Genomic DNA, 15369 nt, shown 5'->3' on the forward strand with positions numbered 1-15369 from the left:
AAACAAGTAGCTATGACTGACATCCTTATTTTCTGATGAGCTCTCCTCTGCATACAATACCTCACAGAATTACTTGCTGGTCTAATCTCTGTCAGAAAAAGAGGGCGTGGTTACTCCTTGTTTGCCTTTGTGAATTGCATATTTTGATCTCCCCTGCTTTACCGACCAAATGACCGAATGTTTTAGACCAGGTCTAAAACATTACACCAAACCATTAGTACACTAAAAACCATCAGCAGACTAGTCTAAACTGCTTAGTGAATTGAGGCCATACATGATGAAAAAAGAAAAATCCTAGCAGTGAGTATGCAACAGAGCCATTGCTGTAATCTTTATTTAAAATGTACTGACCTTATGATATGATGTTCATCTTTAACCTGTGGTAATGTTTACATATTTTAAAAATCCAAAAAACAAAATCGTCAGTCTGCTATTGTATCCTTTTTCAAGATAAGGCAGCTATGTGACACATTGTGAAATAGAAGCTCCGCCCACACGGAATTTTACCTTTTTATTTCCTGAAGAAGCCGGAGTGTTTATATTGTTTCTTTCATTTTTTTAGGTGTGAGGTTGAAAATCGATACCAAGGCAACCCTTTGAAAGGAACGTGTTATTGTAAGTGAAAATCACCAATATAAAGTACTTTTACTGCCACTATACCTGATCTGAGGTTTTAGGTTGTACGCTATCCAGGACGCTGGGTTTCCACCAGAGCACCTTGCTCACCAAAGTTCATGTCCAGTATGGATCCTGGGTGGCAGCACTGAGGCATTCCTGCACATAACACCACAGACTGACTCACATAGGAGAGATGCACTGTTCCATCTTCTCTCATAGCAGAGAAATGACTAAACACCAGTAAATGATTATCATGAAATAAGGACCTAGGCGATATAGTAAATGCAGCTCCTCTTGCTGGCCACCTTGACTTATTTGATAATTCAAGATGTAGAATGGGGATCAGAAAAAAAGTGCCAGCCAGGCCCCTGGACACCCATTAGGGCCTAGGCACTTGCCAAAGTTGCCTGTTGGATTATCTGATTCTGATACAGACCAGTGTGCAGTGTCAAGCTGTTATAGCAGGAAACCCGTCATGTTGGAAGCCAGTTACTTTGCACACATCCCTGCCTTAAATACTTGTTTCAAGGTTTTCAATGTGGTCTGTGTCTCGAATGGAGAGCATGCCTTCTCTGCCTGGGGGAGGTTTAGAATTTGTTGTGGTGTTTTTCTTTTAAATTGCTGTCTGGGATCCAGCTTAGTGATTTCTCGTTGGATCAGTCCCAGTGACAAGATGACGGGCAAAGGAGACAGCCAGTAGGAGGAGCCACTTCATCCTGCTACTTAGTCCATATGATCGATGCACTGCTGGATGGGACATCAGAAAGTAAAAAAAACATGAGCAGGAGACATTAATAAGAGTATGTTGTTGGGCTATTGTATCCCTTTAGAATTGCAGATCTGTAGACTGATACAAGGGGGGGGGATGACTTTTGCTCTTGAAGCTGTCACAGGTAATATGCAGGAATGGCAGACCACTATCACTGTAGCTGGACACAGCTTGCTGCAGAGACCAACTCCACAGCAGGGTAGACTTCTGCTACATTTTACAGAGCAGGTCTTGGTGAATTGAAGCAACATGTTTCAGTAAATTACCAAACTATTACCGCATGTGTGGAAATCTTTAGTGAGTGCTGGAAAAAAAATCAAAAATATCAAATGCGGTATTTTGACAAACAGCCTTCAGTTAATTGAGACCTTTGTGCAGTTTGCATTGTCCCTTTAACTGATGTGCCATCATGAGCTCTGCTAACATGAGTGCAGCAGTGACATCTGTAGCCTGGCTTGGGTACTACACCTCATGTGTAGAATGATCAACAAGCAAGGTTTATAAGAGAACACTCATTTTAGTTGCATATATATTGCACAATTTGTTATAATCAAGTCAAGAATCGAGTTGATGAAAAAGAACAGGACGTTTAAACAGTCATTCTGATTATCCACTGAAGTCCCTTGACTTTAGCAAAGACCTGAACGATTGGTCGTGGCGTGATTCGGCATGACGGTGCCCAATATGCACAATTGTCGTAGGATGTTACCCATTGTTAATTTTTTTTTTTTTCAATTGTTAAGCGATATTATGAAACAATCATTTATCACAAAAAAATTGTTCCTTGGCTATGGACTTTCACCCTCCCCATTCTCCTCTCTATCTCCTTCTCCCTTTCCCTTCTTGCTCCACCATCTCTCCCCCCCCCCCCCCAACTCCCCCATCCTGTGCTGTCAGAGTTTATAAGCGTTTATAAACCATCCTAATGTTTGTTTTGTCTTTGTTTGCACAGATACGTTATTGATAGACTATCAGTTTACCTTCAGCCTTTCCCAGGAGGACGATCGCTACTACACAGCAATTAACTTTGTGGCCACGCCGGAAGAGGTGAGTGTGCCGGGTGTGCGGCACAGATCCCCCTTTGTATTGGGGGGGGGGGGGTGATTTGAAGCATTGTACAGAGCTGCTCTTCCTGTGTCTGCTGGATCTGGTGAGGCAGCTCACTGTACTCTGCAGCAGGAAGAGGTGAGACTGCCAGGTGTGCGGCACAGATCCCCCTTTGTATGGGGGGTGATTGGAAGCAATCTACAGAGCTGCTGTGTCTGCTGGATCTGGTGAGGTCACTGTACTCTGCAGCAGGAAGAGGTGGGGGGGAATTGGAAGCATTGTATGATGCTGCTGAGCTGCTCTTCCTGGGTTTACAGGATCTGGTGGGGAAGCTTATTGTACTCTGCGTCACTCTTGCAGCAGCTGCTCCTCGAAGGGGTCACACAGGGGAGTGCTAGCGGCTTCTCTCTGCTTCCAACTCTACTATGTACTATATCAACATGTGATTAGATAATGGGCTTGATTCACAAAGCGGTGCTAACTGTTAGCACGCCTGTGAAAACCCCCTTAGCACGTCTAAACAAGCTTTTCGCGCGCAAAACGTTATGCGTGCAAAACTTTACGCGCGCACTGCACAGGGCGCTCCACGCGAAGTGCCCATTAAAGCCTATGGGACTTAGTGCGCATAGGACTTTGCTCGCGCAAAACTTTGCGCCTGCAAAGCTGGCGCGCGATCTGATTTAAAAATCCAGGTCTTACCTACTTAGCACCCTGGTTAGCACGTCTAAAGACTTTAGACATGCTAAGTAGGTTAGCACCGCTTTGTAAATCAAGCCCCATGAATCTTACTCAGGGCTGTGCAGTCGGTACAAGAATACTCCGACTCCAGGTACCCAAAATTGCTCCAACTCAACTCCACAGCCCTGATGTTACTACCAGCAGCCCCAGCATGTTAATTAGAAACTGGCATGAGAATGCGCTGTACATGGGGTTAAGCTTTGTGAGAGTGAGCACTGCAGGGCCACCAGGCATAGAGGTCGGCAGGACTGCCAGGCAACTGATACTACAGGCATAGAGGTCGGCAGGACTGCCAGACAACTGATACTACAGCCATAGAGGTCGGCAGGAATGCCAGCCAACTGGAACTACAGGCATAGAGGTCAGCAGGACTCCCAGACAACTGATACTACAGGCATAGAGGTCAGCAGGACTGCCAGACAACTGATACTACAGGCATAGAGGTCAGCAGGACTGCCAGACAACTGATACTACAGGCATAGAGGTCATTAGGACTGCCAGACAACTGATACTACAGGCATAGAGGTCAGCAGGATTGCCAGGCAACTGATACTACAGGCATAGAGGTCAGTAGGACTGCCAGACAACTGGTGCTACAGGCATAGAGGTCAGCAAGACTGCCAGACAACTGATACTACAGCCATAGAGGTCAGCAGGATTGCCAGGCAACTGATACTACAGGCATAGAGGTCAGCAAGACTGCCAGACAACTGATACTACAGCCATAGAGGTCAGCAGGATTGCCAGGCAACTGATACTACAGGCATAGAGGTCAGCAGGATTGCCAGGCAACTGATACTACAGCCATAGAGGTCAACAGGACTGCCAGGCAACTGGTACTACAGGCATAGAGGTCAGCAAGACTGCCAGACAACTGATACTACAGCCATAGAGGTCAGCAGGATTGCCAGGCAACTGATACTACAGGCATAGAGGTCAGCAGGATTGCCAGGCAACTGATACTACAGGCATAGAGGTCAGCAAGACTGCCAGACAACTGATACTACAGGCATAGAGGTCAGCAGGATTGCCAGGCAACTGATACTACAGGCATAGAGGTCAGCAAGACTGCCAGACAACTGATACTACAGCCATAGAGGTCAGCAGGATTGCCAGGCAACTGATACTACAGGCATAGAGGTCAGCAAGACTGCCAGACAACTGATACTACAGGCATAGAGGTCAGCAAGACTGCCAGACAACTGATACTACAGCCATAGAGGTTAGCTGGATTGCCAGGCAACTGATACTACAGGCATAGAGGTCAGCAAGACTGCCAGACAACTGATACTACAGGCATAGAGGTCAGCAAGACTGCCAGACAACTGATACTACAGGCATAGAGGTCAGCAAGACTGCCAGACAACTGATACTACAGGCATAGAGGTCAGCAAGACTGCCAGACAACTGATACTACAGGCATAGAGGTCAGCAAGACTGCCAGACAACTGATACTACAGCCATAGAGGTCAGCAGGAATGCCAGCCAACTGGTACTACAGGCATAGAGGTCAACAGGACTACCAGGCAACTGGTACTACAGGCATAGAGGTCAGTAGGACTGCCAGACAACTGGTGCTACAGGCATAGAGGTCAGCAGGACTGCCAGGCAACTGATACTACAGGCATAGAGGTCAGTAGGACTGCCAGACAACTGGTGCTACAGGCATAGAGGTCAGCAGGATTGCCAGGCAACTGATACTACAGGCATAGAGGTCAGCAAGACTGCCAGGCAACTGATACTACAGCCATCGAGGTCAGCAGGATTGCCAGGCAACTGATACTACAGGCATAGAGGTCAGCAGGATTGCCAGGCAACTAATACTACAGGCATAGAGGTCAGCAAGACTGCCAGACAACTGATACTACAGGCATAGAGGTCAGCAGGAATGCCAGCCAACTGGTACTACAGGCATAGAGGTCAGTAGGACTGCCAGACAACTGATACTACAGCCATAGAGGTCATTAGGACTGCCAGACAACTGATACTACAGGCATAGAGGTCAGCAGGACTGCCAGACAACTGATACTACAGGCATAGAGGTCAGCAGGATTGCCAGACAACTGATACTACAGGCATAGAGGTCAGCAGGAATGCCAGCCAACTGGTACTACAGGCATAGAGGTCAGTAGGACTGCCAGACAACTGTTGCTACAGGCATAGAGGTCAGCAGGACTGCCAGGCAACTGGCATTACAGGCATAGAGGTCATTAGGACTGCCAGACAACTGATACTACAGCCATAGAGGTCATTAGGAATGCCAAACAATTGGCACTACAGGCATAGAGGTCATTAGGAATGCCAGACAACTGGTACTATTTACAATAAGAGGAAATAAACGTCAGCCTACATATCCTTCTCTCCTCTGGTTCTCTTCAAGATAGAACGCTAGGCAAACTATTCCGTTATAGTACTGGATAACATGAGGCAAGATTTCAAATTGGCCACGTCTACGTCTTTCAGGGATACAGGGTGTGCAGAATTATTAGGCAAGTGGTCTTTTTGAGGAATAATTTTATTATTGAACAACCATGTTCTCAATGAACCCAAAAAACTCATTAATATCAAAGCTGAATATTTTTGAAAGTAGTTTTTAGTTTGTTTTTAGTTTTAGCTATTTTAGGGGGATATCTGTGTGTGCAGGTGACTATTACTGTGCATAATTATTAGGCAACTTAACAAAAAACAAATATATACCCATTTCAATTATTTATTTTTACCAGTGAAACCAATATAACATCTCAACATTCACAAATATACATTTCTGACATTCAAAAACAAAACAAAAACAAAACAAAAACAAATCAGTGACCAATATAGCCACCTTTCTTTGCAAGGACACTCAAAAGCCTGCCATCCATGGATTCTGGCAGTGTTTTGATCTGTTCACCATCAACATTGCGTGCAGCAACAACCACAGCCTCCCAGACACTGTTCAGAGAGGTGTACTGTTTTCCCTCCTTGTAAATCTCACATTTTATGATGGACCCCAGGTTCTCAATGGGGTTCAGATCCGGTGAACAAGGAGGCCATGTCATTAGTTTTCCTTCCTTTATACCCTTCCTTGCCAGCCATGCTGTGGAGTACTTGGACGCATGTGATGGAGCATTGTCCTGCATGAAAATCATGTTTTTCTTGAAGGATGCAGACTTCTTCCTGTACCACTGCTTGAAGAAGGTGTCTTCCAGAAACTGGCAGTAGGACTGGAAGTTGAGCTTGACTCCATCCTCAACCCGAAAAGGCCCCACAAGCTCATCTTTGATGATACCAGTACTCCACCTCCACCTTGCTGGCATCTGAGTCGGACTGGAGCTCTCTGCCCTTTACCAATCCAGCCACGGGCCCATCCATCTGGCCCATCAAGACTCACTCTCATTTCATCCGTCCATAAAACCTTAGAAAAATCAGTCTTGAGATATTTCTTGGCCCAGTCTTGACATTTCAGCTTGTGTGTCTTGTTCAGTGGTGGTCGTCTTTAGAGCCTTTCTTACCTTGGCCATGTCTGAGTATTGCACACCTTGTGCTTTTGGGCACTCCAGTGATGTTGCAGCTCTGAAATATGGCCAAACTGGTGGCAAGTGGCATCTTGGCAGCTGCACGCTTGACTTTTCTCAGTTCATGGGCAGTTATTTTGCGCCTTGGTTTTTCCACACGCTTCTTGCGACCCTGTTGACTATTTTGAATGAAACGCTTGATTGTTCGATGATCACGCTTCAGAAACTTTGCCATTTTAAGAGTTCTGCATCCCTTTGCAAGATATTTCACTATTTTTGACTTTTCTGAGCCTGTCAAGTCCTTCTTTTGACCCATTTTGCCAAAGGAAAGGAAGTTGCCTAATAATTATGCACACCTGATATAGGGTGATGTCATTAGACCACACCCCTTCTCATTACAGAGATGCACATCACCTAATATGCTTAATTGGTAGTAGTCTTTGGAGCCTATACAGCTTGGAGTAAGACAACATGCATAAAGAGGATGATGTGGTCAAAATACTCATTTGCCTAATAATTCTGCACTCCCTGTAGTTGTTCGGGGTGATGCTATCGTAATGTGACAACCTAACTCTTCAGCTAGTGCATGCTGGCCATCGGATTGGCTAGCTGAAATCATACACACGTGCACTTTCATATCTGCTCTGTACACGACCGACATAGATTATGCAGGGCTTGAATGTCCTCTGTTAGAGATGGTCAATGAAATGCCACTAATTTCAGGATCGGGCAGAATTTTTAATTCTATTCAAATGTGTCCTTTTTCAAAATGCACCAATCACATAAAGTAGCTGATCACTGTGGTTGGCCGATCTTCTAACTGGCCTAATAAAGTACGATTCTGACTAGTCCAGCCCCAAGCTGAATATATTTTCATACGGCTAGGTAATAAATATTGGGACAGACTACTTTTTTTTTTTACCTGATTTTGGTTCTATACGTACATTACCATAGTGAATTGTAAATGAAACATTTCAGAGGCAGGGGAAGTCAGCTTTAATGCAGTGGGGTCAGGGTGAACAAAACGATTGCATAAAATGTTAGGCAACTAAAGCATTTTTATTAGAAAATTAGAAAAAAGTTGTCTCTATCCAAATATTTATGGACCGAACTGTAAATAAATATTAAAATGGCATCAGCTGGAAGTTTTTAGCATCTCATCAACCATCTCTGTTCATAGACAGATAATCTATTAGAGCAGGGGTAGGGAACCTATGGCTCGGGAGGCAGATGTGGCTCTTTTGATGGCTACGTCTGGTTCACAGACAAATCAGTTGGGGGTTGATTCACTAAGCTACACTGCTCAAGCAGCGCAAGTAAAATGTTTAAAGTAGGCACGCTTTTGCTGTAGCATGCACTACTAACTTACTCACGCTTCCCCCAAAACTAACGGCCGCTCCAGTTGTCCCACCCTGGATCCTGTCAGATCCAAGTGACTTTGTAGGACGAGATCCCCACACTTTGATTGGCCCAATAGGCTGCCTGTCACTTGACAGGCAGCCTATTGGGCAAAAGTGCGGGGATCTCGTCCTACAAAGTGAATCAACCCCCAAGGGACAGCCCTTTGCTGCGCATGCACACTGTGCCATTTTTAAACATATTGTATGGCTCTGACAGAATTACATTTTAAAATATGTGGCTTTTATGGCTCTTGCAACAAACACAATTGCTAACTTCCAGTCAGAGCAATATCCTGCCTCTATCTGGCCAGCAGACGCTTGTCAGCCAATCAGGTGCACTGTCATACACCCTTTGCCTGCTGTACCATACCTAGCAGGAATTACATAGATTAGCATTCAGGTGGGAGGCTTCGGTTGGACGCAATCGTGAATTGCGTCGTTTAACAGGGACATCTCCCACACGGTCCCCTCCCTAACCACTCACCTGTCAACCGCATCGTAGAAGCTGCAAAAAATAAAATTTAAAATCACAAACACTGGTCCACATGACAGCCCAGGGGCCCCAGGTCTCTCTCACTCACTGGGGCCCCCAAACCACCATGCTCTCTCAGCCAAAAAAGTTCCTGACCCCTGGATTAGAGAAAAGGTAACGATTTCTCGTGGGAATGGGGGTATCAGCTACTGATTGAGATGAAGTTCAATCCAGGGTTAGAGTTCCTCTTTAGTACTGGGCCACAAGTAGCTCAAAAGTAATGCACGGTACAGTTAACCTTCTTTAGATAGAATGTATAGGGCTGGAAGGAGGAGCTTTTTTTAACCTTATTTTTTTTCTTTATTTCTCTGCAGCAAAATCGGGATCTGGACATGTTCATTAATGCATCTAAAAACTTCAACCTGAATATAACGTGGGCAACAAGCTTTGCAGGTAATGGCATTCCTTACTCTGTATTCACAGTATTGAGAGAGCTGTAAAGAATGCTTGTGGATATGACATGTGGAGCAAGAAGGTGCTCAATGCCCTCCACAGCACTATAATAGCTTTTATCTGTGGAGGTGGAACCCCAGGAATCTCCAATGCAGCATGTACAGCTCTGCGGCACCAGCAGTGATGAGCAGAGGGTTCTGTAACTACAACAAAACATTTCCAAACTTCTTTTCTCCCATAGGATCAAAAGGGCATACGCTTGTCTCATACCAGTACATAGTTGCAATTCTAAACTCAGAACTTCCTTTCTGAGGAAGAGATGAGTAACAGCATAACCTGTAGAGAAGACATTTCTTTGTTACAGCTGATCCAAATCCCATGATAAATCTGCAGGGTGTCTACTTCCTGCTTTCATGGAAGCAGACATATTGTTAACATACTGTGCTTTTAAAGGAGCTATCAGATGACACAGGTTAGAGATTGAATTACAACTTGTGATTAGTCACAGATGAGGAGGAAGTAGATAGGCTAAACTCTAAATACACACAGGGTGCATTTCTCTGTTTTCCTTCTTTCCCGTGCAAGAGCTCAGGTCCACTTTAAAGCGGAATATAACCCAGCATTGCAACTTTGCTCTAAAATATTATTTACAGCAAATTATATCCAAAAAGCATTTTTTTTTTACTAGACCAGCATCGGAAGGGTTAAACACAGAGGTTTAAAGTTCCGTGGAGAGATATGCAGAAGTTCAGATTGTTACATTCGATTTAGTTACATGTATCTATTGATAAATGTTACACACTCTTTGGCTGTCCTCCAAGCTCCTTCTCAAGGTGGCCACACACGATACAATAAAATGATCCGATTTTACAGCAATTCGATAAAAACGATCGGATCTCCCGAAAACATCGAAAGCTTTTTTTTCATTCGACTGAAAAATCCGATCGGATTTCCCATTTTCTTCGATTTTTATCTGTCCGGAATGCCAGATATGTTTCTTCAATTTCTCTAAAGATTGTATGGTGTGTGTTAGATTGTCAATTTATTAATATACACACCCAAGCAATTTTCTCAGTTTCCAATCATTTTTATCATAATTGGGGAAAAATTGAACATAGGTGTGTGGTACATTGGTCATATTTTTGAAATGTTACAATCCGTTAGAAAAATTGCTTGCAATTCTTAAATTGAACAGATAAATAAAAGATTGTATGGTGTGTGGCCACCTTCAGTCAGAGAGATGAGTCACATTCAACACTCAGATACATTTATGTAAACAAAATGTATCTATGTCAGCTTCGGATGCGTCTGCAGAAATCTCCAGGAACTTTAAAGCCCTGTGTAACCCTTCCAATGCTGGTCTAGTAAAAAAAAATGCTGGTTGCATATAAAATACTGTAAATAATGTTTTAGAGCAAAGTTGAAATGCAGGGTTATATTCTGCTTTAAAGGGAAAAAACTGCTGTTAAGTGCTTTTGGAAATCAAGAAAACCCTGAGAAACCCCCCTGAGGAGATGGTCCAAATATGTCATTTATTTCTTTACTTACTGTAAGTGATAGCAGCATAGGAAAAAAGTAATTTATGGTGTATTTTACTCTAGGAGAAATTTACATTTTACAATTTTTGGTGAGTGGTCCTTTAAGCCTGGCACACACATTCAGTTTGACCACTTCCCTGTAATATGAGAGCTCCGCTACTCATTCTGTTCATAGTGTTTAAACACTGACGGACCTCATACCACATGGAGGTGGTAACATTGACCAATTATTGGCCAATTAAAGTTGAGCGTGTGCAGACCAGGCTTTAGGCTTGGGATCTCTTTCAGCTTGATTACCAGTCTTCTGATTGGCCGATGATCACATGACCTATCAGCGTTATGAGAAGATAGGAATGCTGTTGTGTGGATGAGTAGATCTGTAAGTGGCTATCTGAGCACAGTGGGCTGTGACCTCTCAGGGACATGTGACTGTATTTGTTCAGGTGTTCTGTGTTACTGGTAGCCTGTGTGCCAGCAGGTAGAGCTCGGCCAGCATCTGCTTCTAATGGTAACACAATCGGGCGCAGAGAGGAAATGACTATGCGTGCATTTTCCATCAGCTCGTTCTTCTCATTACTCGCACATTACTTTCCCTGACTCTGAGCCTGCAGGGCTGCCTCCATTACTGGCTGTATAACTTCAGCTCCACAGACCTCTTTCCTGGAAGACTTGCGAAAAGCACCCCGCCTGGACCAAACCCCACGCTGCCTTCTCACAGGCTGATGGCTGCATGCACTGGGGATCTCAACATCCAGCACTACTGTTCTTAATTTATTTGTGATCATGAAGGGAAACTCAGATCAATAAGGCTTTTAAAGTGGGCCTGAACTCTAGCTCTAGCTTGAGCAGAAGGGAAACATAGAGGAATGCACCCTGTACGTATTTAGAGAGTTTAGCCTGTCTAATTCCCCCTCATCTGTGACTAATCACAACTGTTATTTGATCTCTCATCTGTGTCAGCTGGCTGCCTCGGCAGAGCAACTAATTTATAAACACAGGATGTTAACAATATGTCTGCTTCCATGGAAGCAGGAAGTAGACACTGCAGATTTATTGCAGGATTTGTATCAGCTGTAACAAAGAAACGTTTTTCTGTAAAGGTTATTATGCTGTTGCTTATCTTTTAGAGCAGAGAGGAAGTTCTGAGTTGAGTTCCGCTATAAGGACATCATAAGTTGTGCTGCAGCAGTGTTGATGAACATAGAGGCAGTTCATTTGAGAGCTGCACATCAGGCAGGATTTGGTCGCCACCATAGGCTATAGCAGCACCCCTTGACTAATCTGGGCACCGGCCACAGCTAGCGGCCGAATAATTATTATTATTTTTTATTTATATAGCGCCAACATAATCTGCATGCTTTACAAAGCATAATAAGATGACAAGGGGAACGTGGATGCAACCAAAAAATGTGCAGCAGCGTCTCAAGCAGCACAAATATTGCAACAAAAACTGTAAACATTAGGAGGATGAGATTATGATAGAAATGGGGTAATTCGGGCGCCGGTAATAGCTGGAGCCCGAGTTACAGGGGCAAATAAATAGTAGGAGAATAGAATATGAGGGCATGAGTATAGTTAGATCAGGTGAGCTGTGATTCGGCTTCACCTAGCACCCAAACTTACCCGTGCCATTTGTGAATGTACACATTATCATTACTAAGCATTTCCCCCTAAATGGGAGATGGGGTTTCCCTGTTGTGGGCGACATCTCTTCAAGTAATGAGAAGGCGGGACTTATTGGAGAAAACCCTGATGCTGGGAAAGAGTGAGGGCAAGAGGAGAATAAAATGGCAAGGTAGTATTATGGAAGCAACAAACATTAGCTAGGACAAGCAGGAGGGGATAGAGAGGCCTGGTGTGCTGTGCTACATGGGATTGTGAGGAGTCAGACATGACTGAATAGCGACTGAACACCCACAGTTCCCATGTAGGGGAGTAGATCACGGTTTTCCATTTTGAAATCTCTGACTAGCATTCATGTCTTCCTGCCTTCCATCTTGCAATCCCTGAATATATGACATCCGTTCCAGGTTTGTCTTTCACTCTGAGATTGATGAACACAAGTGCGTGACAGACACAAGTTGCACTGCTTACTTGGCAAGTTACACTTCTCCAGCTCAGGACAACATTATTTGAACAGTGTATTTGATGAGTTAGAACAAATACGGCTAATATGGACACAGTAGTCAATCATTATTAGCCATGCTGCTAAAATTGTACTAAAGGAGAGAAATCCGGGAAATAAAGAGGGTCATCCTCTGGAAGCATAGGTACAGGGAGTCTGGCTGTTACCATCATAATATATTCTCTGTTTATAACAGCTGATGTTCATAAGGAAGAATAAATATAAAAATATCCACGGCGGCCATTTTATAGATCCCCAATAATTGCTTCAGTAAGTGTGAGGGAGAGGGAGGCGCATTTCCCACTTTTGCTGCTGATCGCCATTTTAAAAAGTGACAGTCTGGGGCTGTACTTGTAAGAGTCAGCATCATTTTTATTTTGACCAATGATCAGTGTAGTTTGTCTCCTTAAAGTGGATCCGAGGTGAACTTTTACTCATTGCATAATTGTGTTCCTTTCCTATTGTTTATAGGGCATTCCTCAAGCCAAATACTTTTTTGTTTTTGTTTTAATACTCTAATTCCCTATAAACTAAACAAGCCACGCCCACAGGTTTTCAGAGAGCCAAGGCACTTTCAGACAGTAGCAAGGGCTCATGGGAGCTCAGTCTGGGCAGGAGGAGGGGGAGGTATTACTAGCCATTGAATTTAGAGGCGGAGGGAAGAGGGGGGATTAGGTTTTTTCCACAGGCTGAGTGCTCAAGATGCAGATAAGCCTGCCTCTGTGTAATGTTTACAAACAACATGGCTGCTGTCATTGTATCACAGGAAGAAATAATCATATTCTATTGAAGCTGTTTGCAGCTAGATTTGCTATGTAAACTATCTAAACTTTATATAAAATATATAGACAAGTTACTTCTTATAGTTAGTTTTTCATTTCGGATCTGCTTTAAAATAGAAGGTATTTGCGATAATTCAGCTTTAACTGAGTGAGTGTGGTCTCCCACAATGCATCACTACTGAATATGCAAATGATCTCTTTATGCCCCTGAAGCCAGGCTTACATCCAGAACTGCTGGTGTATAGCTAGCCTATAGCTTATATAATTCACAGAGCTAGATCAGCCCAACATGCAGGCAGCCTGTTTCGGACTGTTGGTCCTCCTCAGTGCATGGCAGAGATGATATGGTGCTTTGGGAAAGGGGCTTGGCCCAGAACACGGTATTTGCGATAATTCAGCTTTAAGTGAGATAATTTGCATATTCAGCAGTGATGCATTGTGGGGGACCACAGTTGCTCACTTAACCACCCTGGCGTTCTGATTATATCGCCAGGGTGGCTGCGGGAGGGTTTTTTTTGAATAAAAAAAAAACTATTTCATGCAGCCAACTGAAAGTTGGCTGCATGAAAGCCCACTAGAGGGCGCTCCGGAGGCGATCTTCCGATCGCCTCCGGCGCCCAGAATAAACAAGGAAGGCCGCAATAAGCGGCCTTCCTTGTTTTGCTTATATCGTCGCCATAGCGACGAGCGGAGTGACGTCATCGACGTCAGCCGACGTCCTGACGTCAGCCGCCTCCGATCCAGCCCTTAGCGCTGGCCGGAACTTTTTGTTCCGGCTACGCTGGGCTCAGGCGGCTGGGGGGACCCTCTTTCGCCGCTGCTCGCGGCGAATCGCCGCAGAGCGGCGGCGATCAGGCAGCACACGCGGCTGGCAAAGTGCCGGCTGCGTGTGCTGCTTTTTATTTGATTAAAATCGGCCCAGCAGGGCCTGAGCGGCGACCTCCGGCGGTGTTGGACGAGCTCAGCTCGTCCAGACCGCTCAGGTGGTTAAAGAGACACTGAAGCGAAAAAAAAAATATGATATAGTGAATTGGTTGTGTACTATGAATAATTACTAGAAGATTAGCAGCAAAGAAAATATGCTCATATTTTTATTTTCAGGTATATAGTGTTTTTTCTAACATTGCATCATTCTATAATATGTGCAGATTACACCACACTTAGCATTCAAAATGAGTCTTTCAGAGCAGTCTGTGAACTAATGACCCCTCCTCTGGCAGAGGAAAAGAAAACAGTTGAGATAATAAAAGTCAGATAACAGCCCTCTCCACCACTAAACTTAGTCAGAGAGTTAATGGCTTGTTTGCATAGAGATAACTGGAGTTTCTTAACTCTTCCTGTACTGGAAACAATTAGACTGATGTATCTGATCTTAATGTTTTATTTCTTAGCTGTACTACACATACAAATCATAATATCATACATTTTTTTTCGCTTCAGTGTCTCTTTAAAGCTGACTTACCGCAAATACAGTACCTTCTGTTTTATCAAGGCAAACCACTCTATCCCATTGCTTTTTAGTAGGAGGGCTTTTTGATCATCTCTTTTAGTTCCCGATATTTTCCGAGTATTTTTAGATCACCCCGAGCTGATTGGTTATTCTGTTATTTTGACCAAATAAGCTTCAACTTACAAGGCATTTCATTTGGCAGTTGCTTAACGAACACAGACAATATTATACAATGAAAGGCAGTATAGGAATTAAAACACAGTAATTGAGAAATGGGATGAAGCATTAGTTTTCCAGTTTAAGTTCTATGCAATAATGCTTAGCAGTTTCAGAATTAGGGCTGGTTCAGACGGACGTTTGGAGGCGTCGCGTTCGTTGGCGTCGCGGTGGCGGGCTTTCAGCAGCGTTTGTGTTGCGTTCGGATGCGGTCACGTTTTTTCTTCCCCTAGAGGGACATAGCCGTCGCGATTAACTGCCCCTGGA

The 15369-nt window shown here is 44.0% G+C and overlaps 1 protein-coding gene across 1 annotated transcript in view; it reads left to right on the top strand.

Annotated features, from left to right (window-relative positions):
* The window catches only part of ATRN (attractin), a 263895-nt gene that overhangs the window by 149254 nt on the left and 99272 nt on the right, over positions 1 to 15369 (top strand). Inside the window, exons 21-23 of the mRNA XM_068274687.1 lie at positions 563 to 615; positions 2340 to 2434; positions 8913 to 8991. Of these exons, the coding sequence (XP_068130788.1) occupies positions 563 to 615; positions 2340 to 2434; positions 8913 to 8991 (227 nt within the window). The remainder of the gene's footprint in view (positions 1 to 562; positions 616 to 2339; positions 2435 to 8912; positions 8992 to 15369) is intronic.

This window comes from Hyperolius riggenbachi, chromosome 1 (genome assembly GCF_040937935.1).
Source record: "Hyperolius riggenbachi isolate aHypRig1 chromosome 1, aHypRig1.pri, whole genome shotgun sequence".
Lineage (NCBI taxonomy): Eukaryota > Metazoa > Chordata > Amphibia > Anura > Hyperoliidae > Hyperolius > Hyperolius riggenbachi.